This window comes from Amphibalanus amphitrite, unplaced genomic scaffold, assembly GCF_019059575.1.
Source record: "Amphibalanus amphitrite isolate SeventyFive unplaced genomic scaffold, NRLGWU_Aamphi_draft 000053F_arrow, whole genome shotgun sequence".
Lineage (NCBI taxonomy): Eukaryota > Metazoa > Arthropoda > Thecostraca > Balanomorpha > Balanidae > Amphibalanus > Amphibalanus amphitrite.
The window spans coordinates 1,315,519-1,339,678 of record NW_024881549.1 but is presented as its reverse complement, the minus strand read 5'-3'; the positions used below and the strand labels follow the sequence as shown (position 1 = coordinate 1,339,678).

Below are 24,160 nucleotides of genomic sequence, written 5' to 3'. Positions count from 1 at the left end.
TCATAAATTCAAGCAAGAGATGTTTAAAACCGTTTTTATTACAAAGCACAATCCATATTTACACTGTACACACAATATGAAAAACAGCGATCGATAAGGTGAATTACAACAATGGTGACAGGCAGATGACACAAATGGCTCGCTGCACTCACTCAACCTGAGTAGCATCGCGGCAGTACAGCTGCGCAGCACCCACTATTGTCTCAATGTCTTTGCACCCAACTGTCGCCCATTGACATGTCCTGATAACGGCGATGCGGCCGGCACGGATCCCCGGACGGCGGAGGCGACTGCCCGCGTCGGCTCGGCGCTCACTGCGAGTCGCTGCTGCTGCTGCTCGAGCTGTCCGTGGACATCACCTCCACGTCCGCGGCGGCGGCCGGCTTCTCCAGTGGCACGCTGGCGCCGCCCTGCACGCCCAGGTGGATCTCGCCCGACGGCTGCCACTGGAACTGGCCGCCCGCCGACGCCGGCGGAGGGGGCGGCGGAGGCGGCGGCGGGGGCGGCGGCGGCAGCTGGTTGGACTGCTGCTGCATCGGCGGCGGTGGCGGCGGCGGGGGCGGCGGCGCCGGCTCCTGGGCGCCGCGTGCCGCCACCGACTGCTGCTGCTGCTCCAGCAGAGGCTGCAGCAGCTGCTGGCCTCCGATCGGCAGGTCCACCAGCCGACCCATCAGGCCGCGGCGCATCTCCATATCTGAGCCACAGACGGCGAGACGTTACAGACATAGTGATTAGTCAGACATCCTGCATATATTGTATTAAATGAGTTAGACATTACACACAGGCCCTAGACCGTATCGAAGCTTTACTAGCGGGCGGCCTGTGTACAGGTGCGTGCCACTGTGCTGCACCGCGTGACTCACCGGTAGGATAGGGTCGCCGCGGGTCGCCCTGCTGCCACGACAGCGGAGCGCTCACGGCGTTGGTCGAACTGATCCGGTGCGCATATCGGATGAGATCGTCGGCGTTCACAGGCCCATTCTCCGCCCTGGCTATAGACTCGAGCTTCTGCTTGGCCTGGTAGATAGCGTTGGCCTGAGAATACATGAAATTTCATAAACACTTTGTAACATCGCGATTTACCAGTTATTCCATGCAAAAGACTGCAGTTCCGACAATATTTGATTGGTCAAGGAACAAGAAATTTCGGCCATCGCTTTAGACGAGGGCAGTGATTTTGCTTGAATTGCATTAGGTAGTGGTCAAATAAATACCCTGTGCTCCATTTTATCACTTCCACTGCCGAGCATGATTGCAGTGGAAAAGTTATTCATTCAAGGTTCCAACAAATGCAGTTTTGCTCATTTTTCTTGAACCAAAAATATTACAGCGTCAATATTGAGATGCTTGCGATGCTTAACCCGCGCCGTGCTGGGGGGGGGGGGAGGGGGCGTGAAAACGTCCCCTCTAAAGTTTTTGGTGAATATCTGAAAACTGGCGGAGCTACACGCCGCCGTTTTCGACACATCTATTTATACATCTTTGCTGCGCATTTTGTGAAAATTTCAGACCCGGGTCGTTCAAGGTCAGGTCACCAGGTCACATCAAGAGACCTTACCTCAGAAAAGCTCCAATGCTCGCTATAGCTACACTGACTGAACGATCGTTCTGAAACTTCCAGCGATTGATAACAGTAACAGTGTGCAATGTGCATGAAATGTTTATCTCGGAATTCCGATAGCTGTGACCTAAGGTCATGTCAATTTTGCGACTTCTCCATTATAAGTCAATGGGGGAAAATTGAAATGCGCCTCTTTTGGACGAACGCCGTTCGAAACGCTCTCAAACACCAGTTAACCCGCGCCCCGTAGGGCTATCGGCGGACCCTACCACCCGTAGGGGAGGGCCGTTTCGGCCCCCCCCCCCAAGATCTCGGAAATTTACCGGCCGATTTTCAAAATTCAAACAGTGTTCGATAGCCCCACCGGGGAACTACCTTGTGACCAAATTTCATTGACCTAGGTCAAACCGATTACGTCACAGGTCAGGTCAAAGGTCGGATTTTCACCGTTCACAGGCATTTCAAGAAATGTGTTGTGAAATCGAGTAAATTGGTAATTTATTGAAAACCATCGATGGTACATTGTTCGGCAAACACATAATTTGCTATCTGAGGTCACTGATACCAGGTCAGGTCACAGCGAGGTCAGGTCACCGGGGGTCACAATATGAAAGTGTGGTGTGATACATGTTTTATGGTCCATTTTACATGAAAAATGCGATTATGTGGGTTAGGCAGCCTTTGGGGCCAGCCTGGGTCACATTTTGGTGAAGGTCAGGCCAAGGTCAGGTCAAATTAGGTCAAATTTCAAAGTTGATATTTTTCCATAAAATGGGTATCGATTCGATGCAGCTCGTCACGGGGAGTCTAATGGTGGTCTTTGTTCTGCTCTACGAGATCTAGAATTGCCAAAAATTGAGTTAGAAAATTTGACGTCATCATTTTTGAACAGTTTTTTTTCGCTATAACTTGGCCAAAAAACGAGGTATCGATATGAAATTTGGTATGTAGATAGAAGACGGTAGGTACTATCACATATATTCCGGTTTTTTCGAAACTCAAAAAAACTTCTTTGATTTTTCGGCTAATATATCCAAAAAAATGTTTTTTTGATTTTTGGGGTCAAAACTCAAAAATTTCAAAAATCCGAGAAAGCAGTTTTGTAGCCATGTCAATTCTACACCTTTTATGTTTTGATCATTTTTATGTATCTTCAAAGCTGTAGGCCTGACGGGTCTTCTCGCGAAGGTCTTTTTTCGGTCGAAAATGACAGAACATGACGTCATTCTGACGTCATTTGTGGCCGACCTATCATAGCCTCTGAAAAAAAAAATTGGCCACAATGTGTAAAATTGATGCCCGGAGGGGTTCTGAAAGTTTGGTGGCGATATCTCCAGCCGTTTAGGAGATATCGACGGAAAAGGACAGGGAGGGGCCGTTTCGCCCCCCCCCCCCCTACGGGGCGCGGGAACATGATGTGATGATCATCATGTGATGATCACAACATGATGAACATGTGTGAACATGACACCATGAATCGGAAACTTACACCCGTGACCCCTCTTTGTGCCCCTCATCTAAGATCACGGAAGGTCCCCAGCAGTTTTTTTTTACCATAACTTTTGGTAGAGACATGCTACTTGCTAGAGCGGTAAAAAACCTCAGATGTGGTCAACTCGACGATACCGATCGACTGATCAACATGACCTTTTACATGGTCGTGACCTTGACCTCAGGTTAACTTTCCAAAATGACCGTTCAGGGTCAAATTGTAGTTCATTCGACGCGTCTCGACGAGAGGAACACGATGCTGGCAAAAGCAATGTCGTGACTCTATGGAGTTAAAGGTTAGTACAAAAAAAAATCGTAGAAACGGCTTTTTTAATTTTTGCCCTCTGGAGGCTAGGCCGTTGACCAGCTGAGGTCAAATATCAGGCGGTGTCAGCGAAAGAGCGTTGAAAGAGCTATCGAATGCGCTTTCCGCGGCGCTGTAGCTTTATTGGTTCCCGAGTTAGGCGCCGGGTTTTCAAAAATAGTTGAAATGGGCAAAATTTAACCTTTGATGACCTTTGACGACCTGACTTTAAAATGAACGAAGCGTTCTCTTCATTATTTTTGAAGCTCTCTCGAATGCCACTTACCGCGTGTCGCTACATGACCCAGGAGCTGAGTTACACGGGGGAGGCGTGAAAACGCCCCTGCCCCCCCCCCTCCCTCCAGCACGACACAGAAAACTGACACCACCAGCAAGGCGCTGGTTAAATGATTGAAGTGTCAGTAACGAACAAAACACAGACAAATTACCAATCTCATTTCTGCGTCCTTAAGGTTCTTCTGCAAGGCCCTGAGCTCAATGTCTTGCTGCTCGACTTCTGCCTTTAGGAGGTCCATTTTCACCTGGATCTCTTGTTGCTCTTCTGCCTCCTGAAAATACCGAATTAAAAGGTTGTGGGCAACTGAGCAACGGGACAGGTTGTCGCGTAGCCATTTTACTTAAACCGTCGCCCCGATGGGGGAGGGACGTTTTCGATTTCAATCCATACCCTGTTCCACTACATCTCTAAACATAGCCCTGTGGTGTACAGAGGTTCATGTTCCATCTATGTATGTATACCAAGCAGCATCTGCAATGTGTCTACAACTGAAACCTAGGGTCACATTTTTTAACCCATACTCAATAAGCCAACTTCATCACAATGAAAATCATTCTACTCACTAGTCGCAGCCCTCTAGCTACTGTCTAAGAGAGAAGGTTCCTATCTGTAAGGATCTTGCTTAGACATATGAAATCTGGGAGTAGGCACCTACCTTCATTGCTGCTTTCAGATCAGCATCCTTTTTGATGAGTAGTTCTGTCAGCAGTTGATGCTCAGAACTCGATAGCTTTTGATGTTTGGGAGCAGTGCAGTTGTCAAGCATTTCCCTGAAAGGCAAATAAGAAGGAACTTACGTCACATATTCATCTTTGCACTTGCCTTTTAAAAGCAAAAGTGCCAATTAAAACAAATTTGATGAAAAGGGCACATTAATGAGCAGTACCATCAGTACCTACCAAAATCACAAGGCCTAGGTCAGTGGGTGTTTACTTTATACTTGTTTGCCTGATAATATAATGTCCAAGAAAAGAGGAAAACTATGAAGGCTATCCTAAGCTTGATCTACAAAACCATTTTCTTTTTTGTAAGTGGAAATGGGAGGCACCCAACAATCAAATAAATGTATGTATAGGTACCATTTACACAGGTGTATTATGCACCAAAATATCTCCAATCTCAGCACAAATCATGGAGTATTAAGTCTCTCTCAGTAAAAATAAAATTTATACACTTAAACCAAGTAGGAACTGAAAGGAGAGAGCACTGCTTAGCATAGAAGTTTCAAACATTATTGCCAATTCCCAATCATTAATTATAATCTGGCGACTGGCACTGCCTTTGAATCCAGCCTTTCATTATGAAATCATCAACTCACCTTGATATTAGTTCAATATCATCAATCAGTCCAAGGATCTTCTCTCTAGTGCTGATGCCAGAATGAGCCATTCCTTATGCTTGATACAAAATAATGGATAAATTAATTACTCAATTATATTTGTTTGTGTTCTGTAAAGTGACAAAAGGTCAGAAGTAACAAAAGGTCAGACCAGGTCAGACCAGTAACAAAAGGTCAGAAGGCAGCACTGCTAAAAAAAAAAAAATCAGGTAAAATAGAAGCAGAAATAGCAAAACATCAGCTAACCTGACCTACCCTTACCTAACATAACATAAGCTTACCCAACCTGAGCTTACCTGAGCTTACCTGACCAAATATGTGGTTCAGTGTAACTTGTGTTTTCTGTAAAATGTATCCAAAGCATTAATGTGTGGTCTCACTTTTCAGCCTTACAACTTACAAGGATGTTTTTTTCTTTTCATGCTTTTTTAGGGTGCAAAAGGAGAAAAGCACTCAGAAAGCATCTTATCAATAATAAGAATAACATGTTTTAGCAAGATAATCTACATGAAATTGAAGTTGGGCATCAAATATGTACCTAAGCATTCACGCAACATAATAAATAAAATAAAATGGTTTCATCCAAAATCATTTGACAGGACTTTGCATTACAGCATGCAGCTACCCACAACTACCTGGTTAGCATATAATTTCACTTGTGTGTTCATGGATGTCAAGCATCATTACCTGATATAATTTGATTTTTTAATGCCTGTCAAAACCATTCAAAATCAAGTGCACCAATAATTTCAAATATGGCATTAGATGAACCATAGAAATGAATAGGAATCAAAGAAATGAAATTGAGTGCAGGTTATATCAAGCTGGCCAGTGTTAAAGGCACTGAGTAGGTACCAGATCCAAATCACGTTCACATTCCACAAAGATCAGTCTCACTAGTGACACCTCCACTTCACCCTGCCCCGACGGGCCCTACCATACGGAAAGTACCTACCTAACAGTTAACACTGTCACTCACAAACTGGACTGGAGTGGATTACTACAGGCCTTTGGGCTTTAGCCTCTCGCATAAAACCTAAGGTCGTAAGCCATCAAACAGGACGCAGTAGAATTATCAACAGGGCACGTTTTCACACTTCAAACTTAATGATTCAATTAATTAAATAAAATTGAATCGAATGCATTAACTGTACATATATTTGAAACAGAAGACGCTGGTGCACACCTATAATTTATAAATCGAATGGCCTCTTCCAGGCCTTGGCCTCTAATGTAGGTAGCCACTAACGGCAAACAAAACTCAATTTGAATGCCACAAGATAGAGATATTTATTTTAGACCTCGGGATGATTTTAAAATTAAAAAACAAAAATTAACAATAATAATTTATTAAAAAAAAAACTCAAACGAGTCCAGGCCCATGTCGTCCCCTATCTCCGCGCGTGTCCACTAACACGAATGACGTCACGCATGTGGGCGGAGCTATGGGCGGAGCCTAACGCACGCGGCAGTCCAAGCCGCCATATTTGAATTGATATTTTAATAGAATCTTGCCGATATTTTGGGTGAAGTCAATTTATATGGATAGTTTGGTGACAGTTTAGCTATACGAATAATAATTTATTATGGATGTGCGTATATTCAGCTTGGTATTGCAATAAAAGTTCCGCACCGCATAGATTCGAACTCGGGACCTTTGGAATACTGCGCGGGCACGCTAACCACTACACTACCGCGACCGCGCGGCGGCCGGCGGCAGGGAGGCTGCGGAGACATGGGGGGACATTTTACACTTTTGTGAAAAAAGCAAAAGATTTAGCGAAAAACACGTAATAGATAACTTGCAGAAAATTGTCTGCTCTTTCAGATAAGATACTTAGGTTTGATATATCTTGTGCAGACTTCATACTACAGTGCTTCGAAAATCGCTCATTTACATGGGGATTGAACGGGGCTTCGAGACTTGACTCCAAATGACGTCACGAGCTGACGTCACGAAAAGGTAGAATCGCCGGACGACCCTACCTGGTATATAGGGCCTTGAACGAGTCACTCAACGCGCCACCATCCCGCAACACCGCGCTATAAATGGCAACCAAAACGAGCGATCAAGGATGACGAAAATAAGCACAACACTAACAACACTATATTACTGCCGACTACTGCCAACCTCACAGCTTCACTCGCAGCCATGCCAATCATAAAACCACCGGGCACCGACACATTGGAAAATAAGAAGACGTTAATTGGAGCGTGGAATACAATTTTAACATCTATTTTGAATATGTTCACATCAGTTCTTTAATTTTTGGTGACCTTGCGACCTCAATGCTCTATAATAACCATCCATAATACAGCAAGCACCAGGCGAACTGGACAACACTACTCGGCTTGGCCGCCACCTTTGTAGGCATTCTACAACTCTATAGCCTTGCTACAACTTAGGAACCATTGGGCTGATCGATACAAAAAAGAATATTCCAATCCGAATCACGGTATGCCCAAGGTAGGCCACTCCACCAGCAGTGACAAATATGGCGACCTTGGTGACCGGCTTGACGATTTTGCGGTCAGCCATCCAGTAACTCAGGAACCACTGCAGGTTGATCGAAACGAAAACACCACAAGCCGGCTCGCCGCATGTCATTGCATCAGCTATTTCAATTATAATGCCATCAGGTGACCCATGGTGAGCATGGGACGTCACTTGACACTTCACTGGAGCGTTTTCGCCTATAATATGACAGCCTAAAGTTCTCAGTTCAGGAACTACAACGGGTCGATCGAGACGAAAACGCCGCCCGACGATTCGCCATATGGGAACTCATCAGCCGTCTTCAATATTGTGACCTTAGTCCTTAGGTGACCTCGATGACCTAGGTCAGCTTGACGGTTCCGCTTGATATGGCTGCAATCCTATAAATCGACACTACTGAGAATAAGGTGACCTGAGGTCACTCTTATATTCATACCAACTGATGAAATCACACACACGGAGAATCAATTGGTGGCGTTTTCGTGACGATCGGCCAAGTAGTTCCGTTCCGGTCTCCGGAACCATATGATAGCTACTGTGAGCGAAATCGCCGAGCCGAACTTTTAAGCTCACCGCCGAGGTCACCTGAGGGCAGGTCACCATATTCAAAACGGTTCATGATATAGGTAGCTAGCGGCGAATCGGCTGGTGGTGTTTTAATTTCGATCGGTAAGTTGAGTTCTTGCCCTGCAGGATGGCTGCCGAGCACCTCGAGCTTGGAGGAGGGACGAGAAGCTTAGGGGTTGGATAATACCGGATTAGTAGGGCGTAGCTCGGAAACAGGGCCCTCGGTTGCAAAGCCCCATCCGTCTACCCAAAATTAAAAATTATCGCATGGGTCTTTGCTTGTCAGTTGTCGAAATAAGCTTTTCCGGTCTGAAAAGACATTGCAGAGCTCATGGTAGAATAATTGTGGAGGCTGGAGCCAATACCACTCGGACCACCGACGCGGACGGTGCGCCGCAGCGGCAGACAGTCTCGGTGGGACAGGGGTGTCCCGTTGGGATAACGTGCTGTGCCGCTCAAACGGTCACCCTGGAAAAGGTGTAGTCGAATGAGCAATTGCCCTTACCACCGGTTGCCTGCAGTGGGGGGTGACCGCCACCCCGGATCGGGAAGCGTAAGAGGGACGGATGCGGGATGGGGATTTGACGCATGTGTATTGCATAAACATGCAAATTGCATAAGCTGGGCCTCCTTTTCTACCGCGCAATTGAGGGTCAGTTTGGGGTGATATCACCCCAACGACCTCTTGACATATGTCAAGAGGTCGTACGCCATGGAACGGCGGTCCAATAGCAGTTATAGTGTCTAGTGCCCAATTTTCAACTCTCTTTTATTTCCTACAAGAAGCCGGCTCCCTCCCTCTCCCCCCCCTCCACCTGCCTATATCGGGAACATACCCGATTAAGAACTGATATGTCTTGCTTAAACTCACATCTATTTCAAATCAACAAAACAGATACGCCTGAATGTTCTTGTGGTCATTTCAAAGAGGATGTACGTCACTACGTACTATTCTGCCAAAATTATGATGCCCAAAGAAAAGAACTAATCGATAACGCTTCTCGTATTCTCGGAGAGAATTTTGCAAACTATTCACCTGACCGGAAATTCAACATGCTAATTCACGGACATCGCTTGAGTGGCGAGGGCAGTCGTGATATGGCATACATCTTCCAAAACCTTTTTAACTAAAACAAGCAGATTTTCGAAGTAATCAATTGATTTATTCAAAATTTCATCATGCGATCCCGTGAGCTAGGCGGCTGTTGGAACCATCAAAATTTACCGCTCATGAGCGACTGGCCAGCGGCGGCGGCGGTTGTTTCACATGTTTTATCTTATGTTTCAGAGTGGTGCCTCGAGTCAAGCGATTGCGCTTTTGCACCACTCTGCTATCACGCTTATGTTGTTAATTATTGTACTGTATGTTTCATTGATTATGCTTTATTTCTTATGTATGTTTGGTTCCTTAATAAACATTGTGTGTGTGTGTGTGTGTGTGTGTGTGTGTGTGTGTGTGTGTATATCCCTTTCTCCCTCACTGTTCAAGAAAAACCCAATCACTCAGCCCCGGGTACGTAGTTGTGTTAGTCCCCATGCAGTTTTTCGCTTTCACCCCTTAGTGCACGTGCATCCAACAGCAGTCACCCCGTACCTCTAGATCCGAGCCTCACCGTGTAGCCGGAGGGCAGCGTTCAAGGCCGCACCCAGTCAGCGTCTTCGCGCCGTGGCGTCAGTTGACGCGACGCATACGTGAGTGGTCAGTTCGTGGCTGGTCGGTTTCCGCTCGTACTCTCTTCACTCGTCCGTACACATTTCTCAAGGAGCAGCTTCTAGAAGAGGTGAGTTTTGCGGACGGGTCCAGCTGGGGTCGGTGGTGCCGCCGGATCGGGCCGTCCGCCAGCGGTAAAGTGGCTGCGATACGGCGGGCAGCGCCGAGGCGGTGGCTGGCAGGCGGCGGCCACGGCCCCGGCGCGGCGGCCGCGCGGCCTCTCTCCCGTCTCCAGCTGCGGCTACCGACCTGGGGACAGATGGCCGTGTTTTATGTCTCATTATGACTGTGTGTTTTATCGTGCAACTCAAACTCTAATATTTTCGTTGTCGTTATAATAGGATAATGCAAACCTGAGCTTTCCCCAGATTCTGTGATCTGTCGCCACCACATTTCACCCGCGTAGTAGCTGGGGAGTGCACCGCCCTGTTACTCGTGTATCTTCAATGTATTACAGCGGCCGGCCAAGTGCGCAGCCAAATAGGAGAGACCCGTGACGCTCGAGACCACGGACGCCCTAGCGCCAGTATGGAAATGTATTGTAATTTGTAATGCCATGGAATGTCATTCGTTTGTAATATTTGCTTGTGAGAGCCGTGTGTCGGCCGAGAAGGGCACATGGTAGTTAGTATTCCTATTTCACTGTTACCAGCTGACCTGAGAGGGCCTCCCAAAAGGGCATGTCGCTGTGGTGCGAGAGGCCCCTCGCCGGTGACAGGGATGACGCCGCCGTCGCCTGATGACTGAGAGGGCCTGAATATTACAGCACCCAAGCCAGATCGAAACGGCCCTTTTGCGACCCGCGAGGCGGTGGCGCAACTCAATTCAACTGAATTGGTCGTCCAAACTCCAAGCTGATACGAGAGGGACCGAAGACAGACATTCATTCAGAGGGAGCCGATATCGGTCTGTCGTGATCACACCCCTGGTTTATGAAACGAGTCGGAAGTAGTGACGATATTGTCCATTGTCCAATAGTCCAAATGGCTAATCCAATTATCAATAGGGTCTTGGTTCATTAGAAAACAGATGACAAGCATTATCAAAAGAGAAATAGAGAAAGTTTGAACGCATTTCGCAAGCCTTTTATAGGAGAGTAACTTCGCCAATCGTAAAAGTTACTTTCGGTAACAACGAGACATGACAACATGGTCTTCAAACTTTTGCTACCGATAGCGTTCAATTATTACCCACCTGCCCTTCAGAATTTCATTTATCACAAACTGGGAACTGGAGAGTTACTTGGGTCCTTATTAGAGATGTCAATCGGATACCAACTTTTTGGTATACCGATACCAAACTGATACCAACTTGGCATTTGGTATTTTAAGGCGAATGCATTAGGTATTTTGTTGGTATTATGAATCTTCACCAATGTAAAGGAGGATGAGACTTTGGTAAAAAGTTGGTATTTCCCTCATATTCCCAAGTCGGTTCGGTTTCGGTATTTTTCCATGGGTATTGTTGGCATCTGGTTTGGTACCTATCGGTATCACGATTTTTCATAACTGACATCACTAGTCTTTGGGGACTAACCGGGCTTTCAGGGGCTTGCTTGGGACCCTTCAAAGGCCGGCGTGAAGCTCTCAAAGACGGTCTTTGGAGCTGGGGGCCTAACAACTCTTGGGGTCCTAACTGAAACGATTGCCTTTGAGGGCCCATGCGAGTTCTGCAGAAAGTGCCTGACAATGACCACAATGGTTTTAAAGTAGCCGGTGGATAACGAGTGCGCCTTTCTAGTTTGATTTAAAAACATTTGATACCATAGCATTTTAACCCTCGCCCGTAAACGGCGATCTGCCACCTTCGCCCATGCAGGGGGGGGGGGGTGCGAGCCCCCCTTGGCGTTTGAAAACGGAGCGTCGTAGAGCTTAGCGGAAAAAACCAACGGATTGCTCTCAACGAGATCTCGCGATTGGTGGTATATTTTTTGGTCCTAGGTCAACATTTGACCTACTTTTGACCGGTCAAAGGTCAAATTTTAGGAAAAAATAGACTTTTTCAACTTTCCGCGGCGATTGCGGCAAAACGGTGGGAGATATCGACTTGAAACCTTCACTATCGTGTTCCTTGATCAATTCTCTATCGTTTGTTATGAATTTCGTTCCCTAGCTCTAAAAATGGCGCGTTGGGAGCGCCGGAAGTCGGCAAGGTCACAGTCGGCGGCAGAAATTCGAAAAATCAAAATTTAAATGTTTGAAATCTCATTGTATTTTTGGATTTGGGAGGTCCATTTGCTCCCTATAGAAGCTAATATTGCTGCATATTCCCATTGAGGTGACAAGAATTAGCAAAATAGTGGTTCGGGCGCTTTTCAAAAATAGTACCGGACGCTGTTCCTCTTGTGACGTCATAGCTCCGTGACCTGACCTGACCCGGTCAAGTTTCTTATACCATATGATAGCCAATACTTGCCCCAACATGCATGGGAAGTTTCATCACGATCCATCAACCGATGTCCGTACCACCGGCAGGAAACCTCGGTCGTTGGCACTCAGTTTGTGAAAATCCGGCCGGAGGCTGTTCCCTTTGTGACGTCATAACTCCGTGACCTGACATGACCCGGTCAAATTTTTTTTATCAAAAGATGCGCAAGGTTTGCCCCATAAGGTACCCAAAATTTGGCGGCGCTGCGCGCCGCCGTTTTTGCACTATTTCCGAAAAGCCTCAGGGGGGAGGGGGTGCACCAACCCCCCCCCCCCTACATGGGCGAGGGTTAAATGAACAAAAGCGTTAGGTCCTTTTTTCGCATACATGTATGAATGGGAAATCAGGAGGTAAAATGTTACATTGTGGTCAACAAACACAAAGCACAATAGAAAGTAGAAACAGTCGAATGATGTGAAACAATAAAAAGCAAGGCCATCTTTCACACGCGGTGTCAGCGCTGTGCAGGCGAATTTGATGAAAGATCCGTAATGCAACAACCTCTCGTCAACAAAAATATACCTACCTAAATTCACCGTTTTCGGGACCCGGCTATTTGTAACCTTGGCGAACGGTGAACGGGCAAACATGACTAGCTCCTGATGCCAAGAAGCACCGAAAGGGACCCTCACCGGCCGATTGGGTTGGGCATTGGTGCCACTGCCAGCCCTGACTTTCTGCGATTACTTCAGCTGCATTAGAGAAAAGGGCTAAAATTAGGCCAAAACGAGATTAAAGTCGAGCTAGATTTTCAAGTCGAGTTGGATTTTGGGACATAGTAAGTAATAGGAAGCTCCCGACTCCCGAGTCTCTGGTTCCCACAACTTTTTCCGGATTCTTCACACGTTTCACTTTTCGCACTAATCGGAGGCGCAAAGCGACACTTGTCACCAGCCCATACCCTGCAGTGGCTGATGAGTGATGAAGAGCCTGAGCCTGAGCACGGATCAGGGCTCCCGGGCGTGTCCCTGCGTGGTCTATCCTCTTGATCCTCTTGTTACTCCGTTAGAATTATTTTCCTAAGAAGCACAGAACAATTGAAGGAATGTGGTACTGAAGGAATGCTCAAGTTGGTTGCACAAGTAACTAACTCCTTATGATGGCGGGCAAGTGTCATCTGACACGGAGCCGTCAGCTAAACTTCAAAAGGCACGTCTGTTTGTTTTGTTGGGATTAAGTTGTTCCGGCCTGAAGAGGCCATTGCAGAATTCTGAGAAAATAGGGTGTAGACATCGCCCATCGGACTGTGCGGACCACCGACAGTGTGCCACAGCGCCAGCGGCCCTCCCGGCGTAACGGAGGTGTTCAGTTGGGATAGCCCGCTCTATCGCTCAAACGGTCACCTCGGAGAGGGTGTAGTCCTGATGTGGATTTGCCCTCACCACCAGTTGTATGGTGGAGCAAGGCAATCGCCTGCTCGGAAAGAGTAGCGAGAGAGAGGATGCGGATGGGTTAGTCCTGAGAAAGGCAAGGGCGAATGAGAAAGGCAGGGGACTCCTGACTGTTATACATGAGTGTCTGTCTGCCCTGTGTTTCAGTGACGCAGTCCCAGCCGCTGGACAGCGACGATGAAGGCTCCCCAGCCGACTCCGGGCTCGCGGCGCCCCGATCGCCGCTGAAGTCTGCGCTCTCGCATCACCGACATGGCGAGTGTCGACACGACGGCGTCACCGGCGGTCGCGCCGCCGCCGGCGCTGGCGGACGTCCCCTTCATCGACGCTCTCAGCGAAAGTGCGGCCAACGAGAGTGACGGCAGCGACCCGGCCGGTACCGGCGCCGCACCACCGCCCCCAGATGCGGAGCGGTGTGAGTCGCGGGACTCGCCGGACCGAGACCAGGGCACGCCGGCGGCGCGGCCGCCCCTCAAGTCAGCGCTGCGCAAGGGGACGGCCCGCCGACGTCTCCAGGTGGTGATCAACGAGTCGCGCAACACCTACTGCGAGGCGGCGGTGGAGCGGGAGGAGGCGGGCCCGGCGCCGCTGCTGGTGCGCGCGCTCAGCCTGCACCTGCCCGAGGTGCTCACCTGCCAGACTGCCGGCGCAGACGCCTTCGATCGGATAGTGGCCGAGGGCGGGGAGCAGCTGCAGGAGACGCCCGTCGACGACTCCGAAGGTAGGCAGACTGAAACGACCCCGTCGGGAGTTTATTTTGACTTGAGTCGTAACCAGAACAGAATCAATCAAGTTGGATGTCCTGCACGAAATTTCGAACGCTATCCCTTTCGTTTACTTTTCCTAGAATAATTGGACGAGATTTCGAATGCTGTCTTCACTTATTCCTACCTGACCTGACGTTTTCAAAGGGGCATTTGCCCGACCCCCGGTAGGTTATCAAACCGAAGCCATATTGGGCACCATATAGCCTTCAATTTGTGGATTACTACCAGCCAATATTTGTTTGTTGAGCACATACAGTTTGCGAATACCGATCGAAGCTCGCTGCTGACCAAACAACGGACAATCTCTTTCCAATCCGACTAACAATATCTGTGTCTGTGTGTGCCGCAGGTTCAGAATGCAGCATGGAGACGTTGGAGGAGCTGGCCGGGCCTGCACCGCTGGCACGACTCGACGACGACATAACCCTGGAGACGCCGGCCGAGCCGCCCGCGAAAGAGCCGGAGGTCAGCAGCGTCACACCCTCCTCTGGCGACACGGCAGAGCCGGTGGACCCTCAGCCATCTGAGCAGAGCGTATCAGTCAGTCCGCAAGACGGGGCCGCTGGGGAAGAAACGCAGGAATGTACGCAAAAGGCAGCAAACGATGTCACCAACGATAACAGTGAGAGTGCTGAGTCGGAGGTAGTGTGTGATTTGAAAGAACGTTCGCCGAGCCCGGTGGAAATACGGCCAGGGCAGCAGGAGCCCGCCGCCAATGAGTGCTCCGACGCCCGCTCGCCGTCGCCGGAGGCGTGCAGCGCCCAGCCCCCGCGAGCCCCCGACTGGCGCAACCTGCCGGACCTGGTGTCGGACGGAGCGCGCGCGGCGGCCGCCGACCAGCCGCCGTCGCCGCCGGCCGGCTCCGTGCTCACCATCGCCAACGTGCAGCAGCACGACCGGGTGATGGAGATCGCCGACAGCCGGGCGCACGGCGTGCTCGGCGGCATCCTGAAGGGCGGACGGCTGTGGGCCGGCGGGCGCGGCGCCGAATCCGACGACAGTGGCGACAGTCAGCCGCGCCGCGGCCGCGGCCGCTCGGTGCGGTTTGAGGGTCGCGCGCCCCCGGAGCCGGCCCCTCGTCACCTGCCGCCGCCGCCGCCGCCGCCCGCTCCCGAAAGTGACGGCGAGTCGAGCCTGTCCTCGCTGGAGACGGTGGTCGCCCGCAGCGGCGCGCGGCCATCGCCACAGCTCGAGACCGAGCTTACCGGCGAGCAGCGCGCCCTGGCGCAGCTCACGCTGGGCTCACCGCTCGGCCGAACCAGTGCGGACGTGGCTCGTGCCATCGAGCAGAACTCTCTGCGCCGCAGTCTAGTGCACGCCGGCGAAAAGAGGTCCGGTGAGGTGGCCGGCGGGTCGGCGGAGATGACAGCTAATCCTCACGCCGGCGCTTCCGTTGCGCCGCCAGGTCGGCAGTCGTTCGATGGCGACCTTGATAAGGCTCCGTTGTCAGTGAAAGGTTACGGGCGACAGTCATCCTTCCGGGATTTCCTGTTTCCGTCTCTGGATATCGAAGTGCCGCGTGATGTCCGTGAGTGGAAAATTAGTGAGACGCTGTTTCCTCCTCCAACGCCCCCTCCAGTTATTTCGCCCCAATCAGTCACAGAGCCTGTCCCGGAACCTTCACCGCTTCCTGTGCCTGTTCCAGGACCTCAGTCAGCCCCAGTTCCTGTATCAGCGCCTCCGTCACATCCTGTTCCTGTCTCAGCCCCTCCACCAGTCCCAGCTTCTGTGCCAGCGCCTTTCCTAACGACTGTCCCGGCCTCAGTACCTCACGCCGCTCCTGGTAATATTCCATCACCCTCCTGGGCACCGGCCATGCCGTCAGTACCTCCACTCTTCCCCTCTTCTGTCGCACCACCGTCTGCAGCCCCACCTCCGGTGCCAGCGCCCCGGGCTTTGGAAATAGAGCCGGAGCGACAGCGGCCTATCCACGGGCTGAGCAGTGCGCCGTCCAGCCAGCAGCCTGGTAGTGCGGCGGCAGCTCCCCGACAGCAGCAGTCGGGGGCCGTCGGTTCACGGACGCGCCAGTCGCCACGGCAGCCCGGTCGCTCTCCGGGGGCCGTGGCGGACGCCAGGATACTTCATGCTGCTCAGCAGCTCTTCAGGGAAAGTGCACAACAAGAAGGCCAGCCGTCACAGCCGCAAGCAGCACATACTCATCAACTTCAGCATTCCTTTCAGCAAGCTCGACATACATTCCAGCAAGCATCTTATCAGCCTCCTCCGCAGACCTATCATCAGATCCCTCAGCAGACTCCTCAGCGGACTATCCAACACCGGTTCCAGGAGACTTATGGGCAAACCTCACCTCACAGCTTTCAACAGACCCCTCAAACCTATCAAGAAAATCCTCAGAACATGCTTCAGAGGACTTATGAGAATACCCCACCGCACAACTACCGCCACACCTCGCAGGAGACTTATAGGCACACGTATCAGCAGTCCCACCAACAGACCCCTCAGCAGTATTTGCAAGCTGCGCACCACGGCCTCCCTGAGGGTAGGGAGCAGTCGGCGGCGCGGGGCCCCGCTGCAGCCCGTCCGACGGTGGCCGCGCCGCCGAGCCGCTGGAGCACCCCGGAGGTGGTCGGCTGGGACCGCGCCTCGCCGCAGACCGGCGCCGGAGCGCGCCACTCGGCGGCCTCCTCCGCCGACTCCAAGGACTCGCTGGGCTCGCAGCGGTCGCGCGACTCGCGCAGCTCGTACTCCCTGGACGATATTGACGACGTCCTGTCCGAGCCGACGCCGGCCGTCCCGCCCGCGGCCGGCTCCGGCGACAGTGGCTACGGGTCGACGGACGGCCGCGCCGGCGCCGAGACCGACGAGCTGGCGGCGTTCGCCGAGCGCGAGTCGGCGCGCACCGAGCGGCTGCGCCGGCGGTACGTCTCTCCGGGTGGCGAGCCGGGCGCGCGGCAGCCGGCGGTGCGCCGGGTCAGGTCGGGCTCTGAGCGCACCGGCTGGACGCCGGTGGCGGACGGCTTCGGGCAGCCAGCGCCGCGCGGGACTCGGCCGGCGGTGGAGACGATGTCGCACGGCTACGTGTACCCGGAGTACGTGCCGGCGCGCGTGCCGCCTCTGCCGCCGCGGCAGGGCCAGGTCCGACCGTCGCCGGCGGGCTGGCCGCCGTCGGTCGGTCAGCGGGCTGACTGGGGTGGCGGCCCGCCCTGGGCCGAGCAGCACGGCCAGTGGCTGCCGGGCCGGACCCACAGCGGCCACCTGGTGCACCCCGGCCTCGGCGCGGGCCCCAGGGACGATCGGCTGCGCCGGTCCGCACACTACTAGGCCGCCGACCGGCGCCCACCCATGTGCCAGAGTCGGAACAGCGCTGCCGACGGCGGCACTGTGATTGGCAGCTGGCACCGTGAGTGCTACCCACTCGATATAGTTATTAATATTATCCTACACTCCAGATTGCTTTATCGAGCTGCGTTTTGCTGGCTGTGGTTTGCGCCCCTGTGTGTTGTGAAGGGTTCATCCGTCCAGCAGACTCGCTATGCCGTTCCATGTGCTCAATCACTGTAATTATATTGGTGACAATATTGGCAAAGTATCTATTTTATGTCGATTGTATTCCGCGTCTATTTGTACTGTTGAGATGTTCGTGTTGACTGTTGCGCCACAAGATGCACATTGCTGGCTCATTTATACCGTACTGTACCAAATAGCTTATCAGGTATCGACAGTAAAGTACAAATGAATGGCGAGATCAGAGGCGTCGCCGGTCGGCGGCGCAGTTCCCTCGGAGAGATATTATCCGACGCCAATGAAATTATCCGCCCAGAATGGTTGTCTGTGTGTGCTTGCAGGGTCTACGATCGCACTTGTCTGCGGTTACACCGATCGAGAGTACTATTTTGTAGTAGGATTGTAGGATTCTGAGCAGTGTGCCATGGAAACAGTTGCGCTGTTTTTCCGTTACCGCAACGAATGGCGTGGTTCTTTCGTTGCACATGCCGTATTGCCTGGATGCAAGATGGGAACATTTTTGGCAATATACCTGTGTGTTTGTACTTGTATGAATGTGTTTGTACTTTTTATGCCTGGATCGGAACAGTCGTTGCTGAAGCTTGGTCGTTTTTAGGAATAATGAGTTGAGTACCCACCTATTCAGGCTGACTTTCATTTCCTTTTATTTTATGTCGTTTTATATGATTGGGAGTGCATTTCTTACGCTGCATTTGAAAGTAATCCAATCACAGGCATTTGCTTGTAACCGCTTGTACGTAGGAAAAAACGAGCGTATGCACCGTTACGATATTTATAAAGTAATCTTGCGTTACGAGAAGCAGCGACTCATACGATTACATGCCTGATTTATCAGATCTGAAACTCACAAAAAAACTCTACTCTTACCCTGGAACAACTTTTTCAAGTAAAGCTTTTTGAGGTTAAGTTGAGGATAACCGAAACCCCAGTTCACCCTTACCCTTTACCCTTACACTTAACCCTGTTATTGAATACGTTCACTGAGGTCAAGTCAAGGGACCGAACGAAAGTGGCTAGATTTTCACTTTGAAGTGAATAACTTCGCCAAAGAATGATAACAGAACCGTAACTTCGCCATAACCGTGTTTGTCATAACCACGCACGTCGAACGAATAGTTTTCATTTGTAGGCTGCAAAAAGAAAGGACGTATTTATTTGTAGGCTGCTGACTTCAAGTCAAGGTCAGGGTAAGGCCTCTCGAGAGACCTGATCAGGTCAAGAAGCTGGTCGACGCCACGCCAGGTCAACAATGCAAAAGTGAGGCCCTAGACTCTTGCAAGGAGTGGTCATATTTGAAACTGAAACGACTTATGACTCATGCATTCTCATACAGAGAAAAGAACGACACTTCGTCTCGATCAAGGTCATATACCTAATGGTCTCTATGAGTCCGGTAGTTGTTGAGCTATATTATTGCCCCAGAACTGGCAGTGGACTGGAATGGCAGTGTGAGTGCCGAAAGATTTCCATTCCTTCCCTTCCGCCACGCCACACCCTCCCGCTACCTTCACCTGGACCTTTCTCTAGCGAGAACTCCTACATAATGGAGTTAGTTGGTTCACTCGCCAAATGCCGAATGGCGTCGGCCCCTAGAAGCCCGTCACTGTCAGAGCTCGAATTTCCCCGATTTGAGTACCTAGTCCCGACAAAATAAAAACTGTGCTGAAAATGGAATTATTCATCCTAGATTGAATCGGCCTCGCTCGTAAGTTATTTGCGATGATCTGGGCTGTTCTACGACTTAGGTACGAGACACAAGGCCAAGGATGACACAGCCGCATATCAAAATTGACATGGTCCATGGATCATTCAAAGTTCCTCAACAAGAAAACTAGCTAAATGATGACAAAAGAAAGAGCTCCTCCGCACCTACCTCGAGGCTAGAGCTGCCGCCTGTGTAATGCGTCTGGATGCGTGGATGCGTTCGCAATGACATATTATTGTTCCTGCGTCTCAATCTCAATCTCGTCTCTCAATCTCAATCTCGTAATCTCAATTTAGTAAAGTAATATCACCCTTACCGCGTCCGCGCCCGCCACAACACGCACGACCAAGCGCACGACACGTGGCATTTTGCGGCGTACTCGTAGTCAAATACGGCCAGCTGTTTTTCAAGGTCATGGCATTTCCTGCGCATGCGCCGCCCGCCGGCGGGTTTCCGGCATTTCCGGTTTCCCGAAAACCCGTAAAGTCAAGCGCGCGGGCTCGGTCGTTGCCAGGATCGCAGGGACAGATATCCGTACTCCGTAAGTACAAGACTTGTAGATGAATAGATACCTAACTCTTGTTTTAAAATATTCGAATCGTTAGTGAAGGTTCGGTTCAGCTTGAAGACGAATATCATGATACCTACTGAAATTTGAATCGGATAAAGCTCGTATGAGACAAGTTAGTATTGTGTCTATGCCTGTGCGGTCAAAGTTTGTGACGAAAAAAACGGTTCACGCCTCACGGCATCGCGTTAGGCGGCACGGGCGGACATCGATAACAGCGCCTCTATCGGTCACTAGGGAAAGCTGGGCTGTAGGCGACGAAATACCGGCTGAGTTGTCACACGTTGAATTGGTTTATAGCCATCCGTCTTGTGAAAACGTTGAACTTTTGACTTTAATATTTCTACAGGCAATTTTAGAAGTGTCTCCACATGGATTACAAAACCGTTCAGATTATTGTATTCACTTCAAGCCTTCCCTATTGTTCTTGATGATGCGGGAACTATTTCTAATTAGTGTTTCTAGCTTAGTAAAAGAACATACTTTGCAAACGATGAAAAAAGCATAAATGGAAGATTTTAAATGCAATTTTCTCTAACGATTAATGGTAAATTCTCTACATATCAAGGAAAAGGTGCATGCTAACTGATAATTTAAAGTTCTTGGGGCCAGTTGTTTTCTTCTTTTCTTACGTCGCCCCAATGGCCGCGAATACACTTGTGATAACGCCTATCGGGGCATGACGGTTATCCCACGGTTGAGGACAGTGAGGTATCAATGTTATCGAACCAGGACTGGGGATAAAATTCGCGCCGTGTCTTGTGTAATGTGTAAGGTTCGTAAAAGGCGAAAAGAGACTGTCTCGAAGAATCTGGCTTTGGAAGAATCTATATTCTCTATTGCGACCTGTAATTTTGACGTTCAGGCGTGAGACAATGCTGGAAGTTATAAACATAGTCGCTGACAGCGGCGTATTTAGAAAATCGCGAAGGGGGGGGCCAAGGGTTTGGAGGGCGCCACCTCACCCAAGGAGGGCGCCATACGGTCGCGAGATAAAAAATCACTCAACGGGGGGGGGGGGGGGGGTTGGGAGGCGTTTTTTACCATGCCACCAGTTTTTTTTTGCGTAACCTCGTATAGGTCGTGCTGCATTGATTTTGCATCGTGTGTATTCTTTATACTCCAGGTCACAAAAGGTCAAGTGGTCTTGAAATGCTGCGCCGAAGGCGCGCGAAATTTTTGAAAACAACCTTTTCCTCCGCTTTTTAGGCACGCCTTTTATACGATCAGTGTTCAAAGCTCCTCTCGCTCTTTTACCAAATTTGAAGGTATAAAAAATACCTAAGGTTTGGTCGGGCCACTGCCACACAAACTGTATAGAAAGCTTGGCTCATGGGTGTCGATGTATAAAAGTTTATTGGCGGTGGCATATCTACGCACCAGATCACCGTATCGGATTGATACCGGAGCGCGAGATGCGTAAACATCATCCAAATTACCTCAGACCAGCCTTCATAGCCTTCTCACAGGTGCATACAGTGTACCCACATAACCAGTTTCAATCACCGAAACTTCAGATGCCTGCTGTTGCGGCCGAACCTGTTGACAATACTTAATCGTAATACATATAGATGCCATGATGCAGGCGCGGATACAAGGGGGGGGCCATGGGGGCCATGGCCCCCCCTTGGACGATTTTTTTCAAAAATAAAATAAAAAGTTAAAAAGCTGAAAAGGGGGCCTCCTGAAAATAAAGTGGCCGAAATCCGATGAGTTTTTTTTTTAACCTACCCACCTAGTTATTTCTTAGAAGACTAGCTGAGAAGACTTCTTTGTTAGAAGATTGGTAAAGCTTTTCATAACTTGGAGGTCTCTTATACTCACAGAGATGACCACTTTTACAGGGCCTCCTAACCTGCATAGAGGGCCTCCAAGCCTGCACAGATGTCCTAACAAACACAAAATCTCTTAGCCTACACAGAGGCCTCCACTCGCATCCGAACAAAGGGCCTCCTAGCCAACACAGAGGGCCTCCTAACTCACACAGAAGGTCTCCTATCCTGCACAGAGGGACTCCAAGCCTGCACAGATATCCTCTTCGCCAACACAGGACCTCTTAATCTCCACAGAGGGCCTCCACTCGCATCCACACAAAGGGTCTCCAAGTCTGTACTGAGGGCCTGCGCTCGCATCTGCACAGAGGGCCTCCTAGCTATCACAGAGGGCTTCCTAGTTCACATACAAGGCCTCCTAGCAGGGGCGGATCCAGGGGGGCGATAGGGACTATAGCGCCCCCCCGGGCGACTTTCTCATTTTCTTTTTTTTTTTGCAAAAAAAAGCATGATAGGGGGCCCCCAAAAATAAAGTGGACGAAATCCAGGCTTAAACTTTTGGGGGTAGGTAGGGCCCCCATCGATGGGGGGCCCCCGATTCGGAATAGCCCCTCCCTTGGCAAAATGCTGGATCCGCCCCTGCCATGATGCACGTAAAGTAGGATCAATCCGTTAAGACCAAAGACGTGTTTTATGCATCGTAGAGCGTAGATAGTTTTGGTAGGTATAGGTAGGTACTTCATTCATTGTGCTGAATGCACGTTCATTTGTGGCAGTTTTCACAGGCAAGACATCAACTATGTGCAATAGAACGACTAAGTTGAAGAACATGCCAAAGGAGTAAATAAATGATAGGAGGGCAGCGATCAACGGATGTTGCCAATAGGTAGAAGGGCTGCGATCCACAGGAGGGCGCTAATAGGTAGAAGAGCCCCGATCAACATCCCGAGTTTCGACAGTAGGGCACCGATAGGTAGGAAGTTGGCGAGCAGCAGGAGGGCGCCAATGGATAGAAGGGCAGCGATCAACAGGAGGGCACCAATAGGTAGGAGGGCCCCGATCAACAATCAACAGGAGGGCGCCACCAGGTAAGAGGGTGGCGAGGAACAGGAGAGCACCAATAGGAGGGTGGCGATCAACAAGAGGTCGCCAATAGGTGGGAGGGCGGTCATCAACTGCAAGTCGCCAATGAGCGGAAGGGTGACGATTAAAATGGGGGTGGCAATGGTGAGGAGGGCGCCTTTGCTCAAGAGGATGACACGAACAGGACGGCGTCTGTGCGGAGGGCGCTGGTCAGCAGGAAGGTGCCAGTAGATAGGAGGGCGGTGATCAACAGGAGGGTGCCAGTGGTTAGGAGGGCGGCGATCAACACGAGGGCGCCAATAGGAGAAGGGCCCCGATTAGCATTCAACAGGAAGGACTAGGGAACCAATAGGTAGGAGGGCGGCACTGAACAAGAGGGTGCCAAAAGGGAGAAAGGCGGCCTTCAAAATTTCACATGAGGGCGCAATAGGTAGAAGAGCGCCAATAATTATGAGGACGCCGATCAGCAGAAGGGCGGCAATGTGTAGCAGGGTGGCGACCTACAGGAGGGCGCCTTCGGGTGAGAGGGCGCTTATTTACAGGACAGCGGCTTACATAGCCGACCACCGTTACGCTTAGAGAGCTACAGCCTACAAATGTGGTTGGAGGGCGCCCGAGGGAGCCCTCCAACCGGATTTGGAGGGCGTATTTGGAATGGGCGTCCTCCGAGGGCGCCCTCCATCCGTATTTTCCCTGTAAACACATTCGCGATTGGAGGGCGCCCTCCAGTCGCGATTGTTTTTCGATTCGATTATATCACAATTGCATTTGCGATTGGAGGGCGCCTTCGGCGCCCTCCAATCGCAAAGGGCGCCTTTGGCGCCCAAGGGGGGGGCCATGGCCCAGTGGCCCCCCCCCTGCCTACGCCCCTGGTCGCTGACCTCGCTGACCTGACTTTGACCTTGATTAGCCGACAACTTCTCCATTTAGGCATCAAGGACATGCCGATGCGACGATGCGTTCTATCGGTTCATTCGAGGCTTGCGCCTTGCGCCTCTGCTTGCTAGTTTGTTCAATGCCATTATCGATCTCTTGTTTGTTCCGTGACCTGACCTGTCCCGTTCATTTTCCCACAGATTACAGAAGATCGGCAACGGGGATGCCTCAGTAGGGTTGTGATTTTTTCGCAGACTCCACGAACGGTGCGCCGTTCATTGTCGGTGACCAACCAAAGGATTTGAACTTCCACCCGC

General features: G+C 50.6%; 2 protein-coding genes across 9 annotated transcripts; one reads left to right on the top strand and one right to left on the bottom strand.

Moving 5' to 3' along the window:
* Nucleotides 1-18: 18 nt before the first annotated feature.
* LOC122377998 (mediator of RNA polymerase II transcription subunit 4-like) lies at nt 19-9,782 on the bottom strand. 8 transcript variants are annotated; one of them, XM_043358699.1, is made up of 7 exons: nt 9,671-9,769; nt 5,300-5,335; nt 4,973-5,103; nt 4,310-4,424; nt 3,806-3,925; nt 864-1,035; nt 19-694 (listed from the first exon to the last, which is right to left on the bottom strand). In XM_043358699.1, the coding sequence occupies exons 3-7, from the start codon at nt 5,041-5,043 to the stop codon at nt 312-314; spliced, it is 861 nt and encodes a 286-aa protein (XP_043214634.1). In that variant the 5' UTR covers nt 5,044-5,103; nt 5,300-5,335; nt 9,671-9,769; the 3' UTR covers nt 19-311. The 8 variants fall into 8 exon arrangements, with proteins under 8 accessions (XP_043214634.1, XP_043214632.1, XP_043214631.1 ...); XM_043358697.1 differs by lacking the exon at nt 9,671-9,769 and adding an exon at nt 7,008-7,023 and having other exon boundaries at nt 5,290-5,335; XM_043358696.1 differs by lacking the exon at nt 5,300-5,335 and having other exon boundaries at nt 9,671-9,782.
* LOC122377997 (proline-rich protein 36-like) lies at nt 9,728-18,369 on the top strand. Its single transcript, XM_043358693.1, has 3 exons — nt 9,728-9,838; nt 13,734-14,307; nt 14,703-18,369. Exons 2-3 carry the CDS (start codon nt 13,839-13,841, stop codon nt 17,633-17,635), a joined length of 3,402 nt encoding a protein of 1,133 aa, XP_043214628.1. The 5' UTR covers nt 9,728-9,838; nt 13,734-13,838; the 3' UTR covers nt 17,636-18,369.
* The last annotated feature ends 5,791 nt before the right edge of the window (nt 18,370-24,160 follow it).

Excerpts from the sequence above, each read along its gene's own strand:
- LOC122377998 (XM_043358696.1), bottom strand. The coding sequence starts at position 5,043 with ATGGCTCATTCTGGCATCAGCACTAGAGAGAAGATCCTTGGACTGATT. Across the intron at positions 4,425-4,972 it reads GATATTGAACTAATATCAAG|GGAAATGCTTGACAACTGCA; the intron begins GTGAGTTGATGA and ends TTTGCCTTTCAG. Across the intron at positions 1,036-3,805 it reads AGGACGCAGAAATGAGATTG|GCCAACGCTATCTACCAGGC; the intron begins GTAATTTGTCTG and ends ATGTATTCTCAG.
- LOC122377997 (XM_043358693.1), top strand. The coding sequence starts at position 13,839 with ATGGCGAGTGTCGACACGACGGCGTCACCGGCGGTCGCGCCGCCGCCG. Across the intron at positions 14,308-14,702 it reads GCCCGTCGACGACTCCGAAG|GTTCAGAATGCAGCATGGAG; the intron begins GTAGGCAGACTG and ends TGTGTGCCGCAG.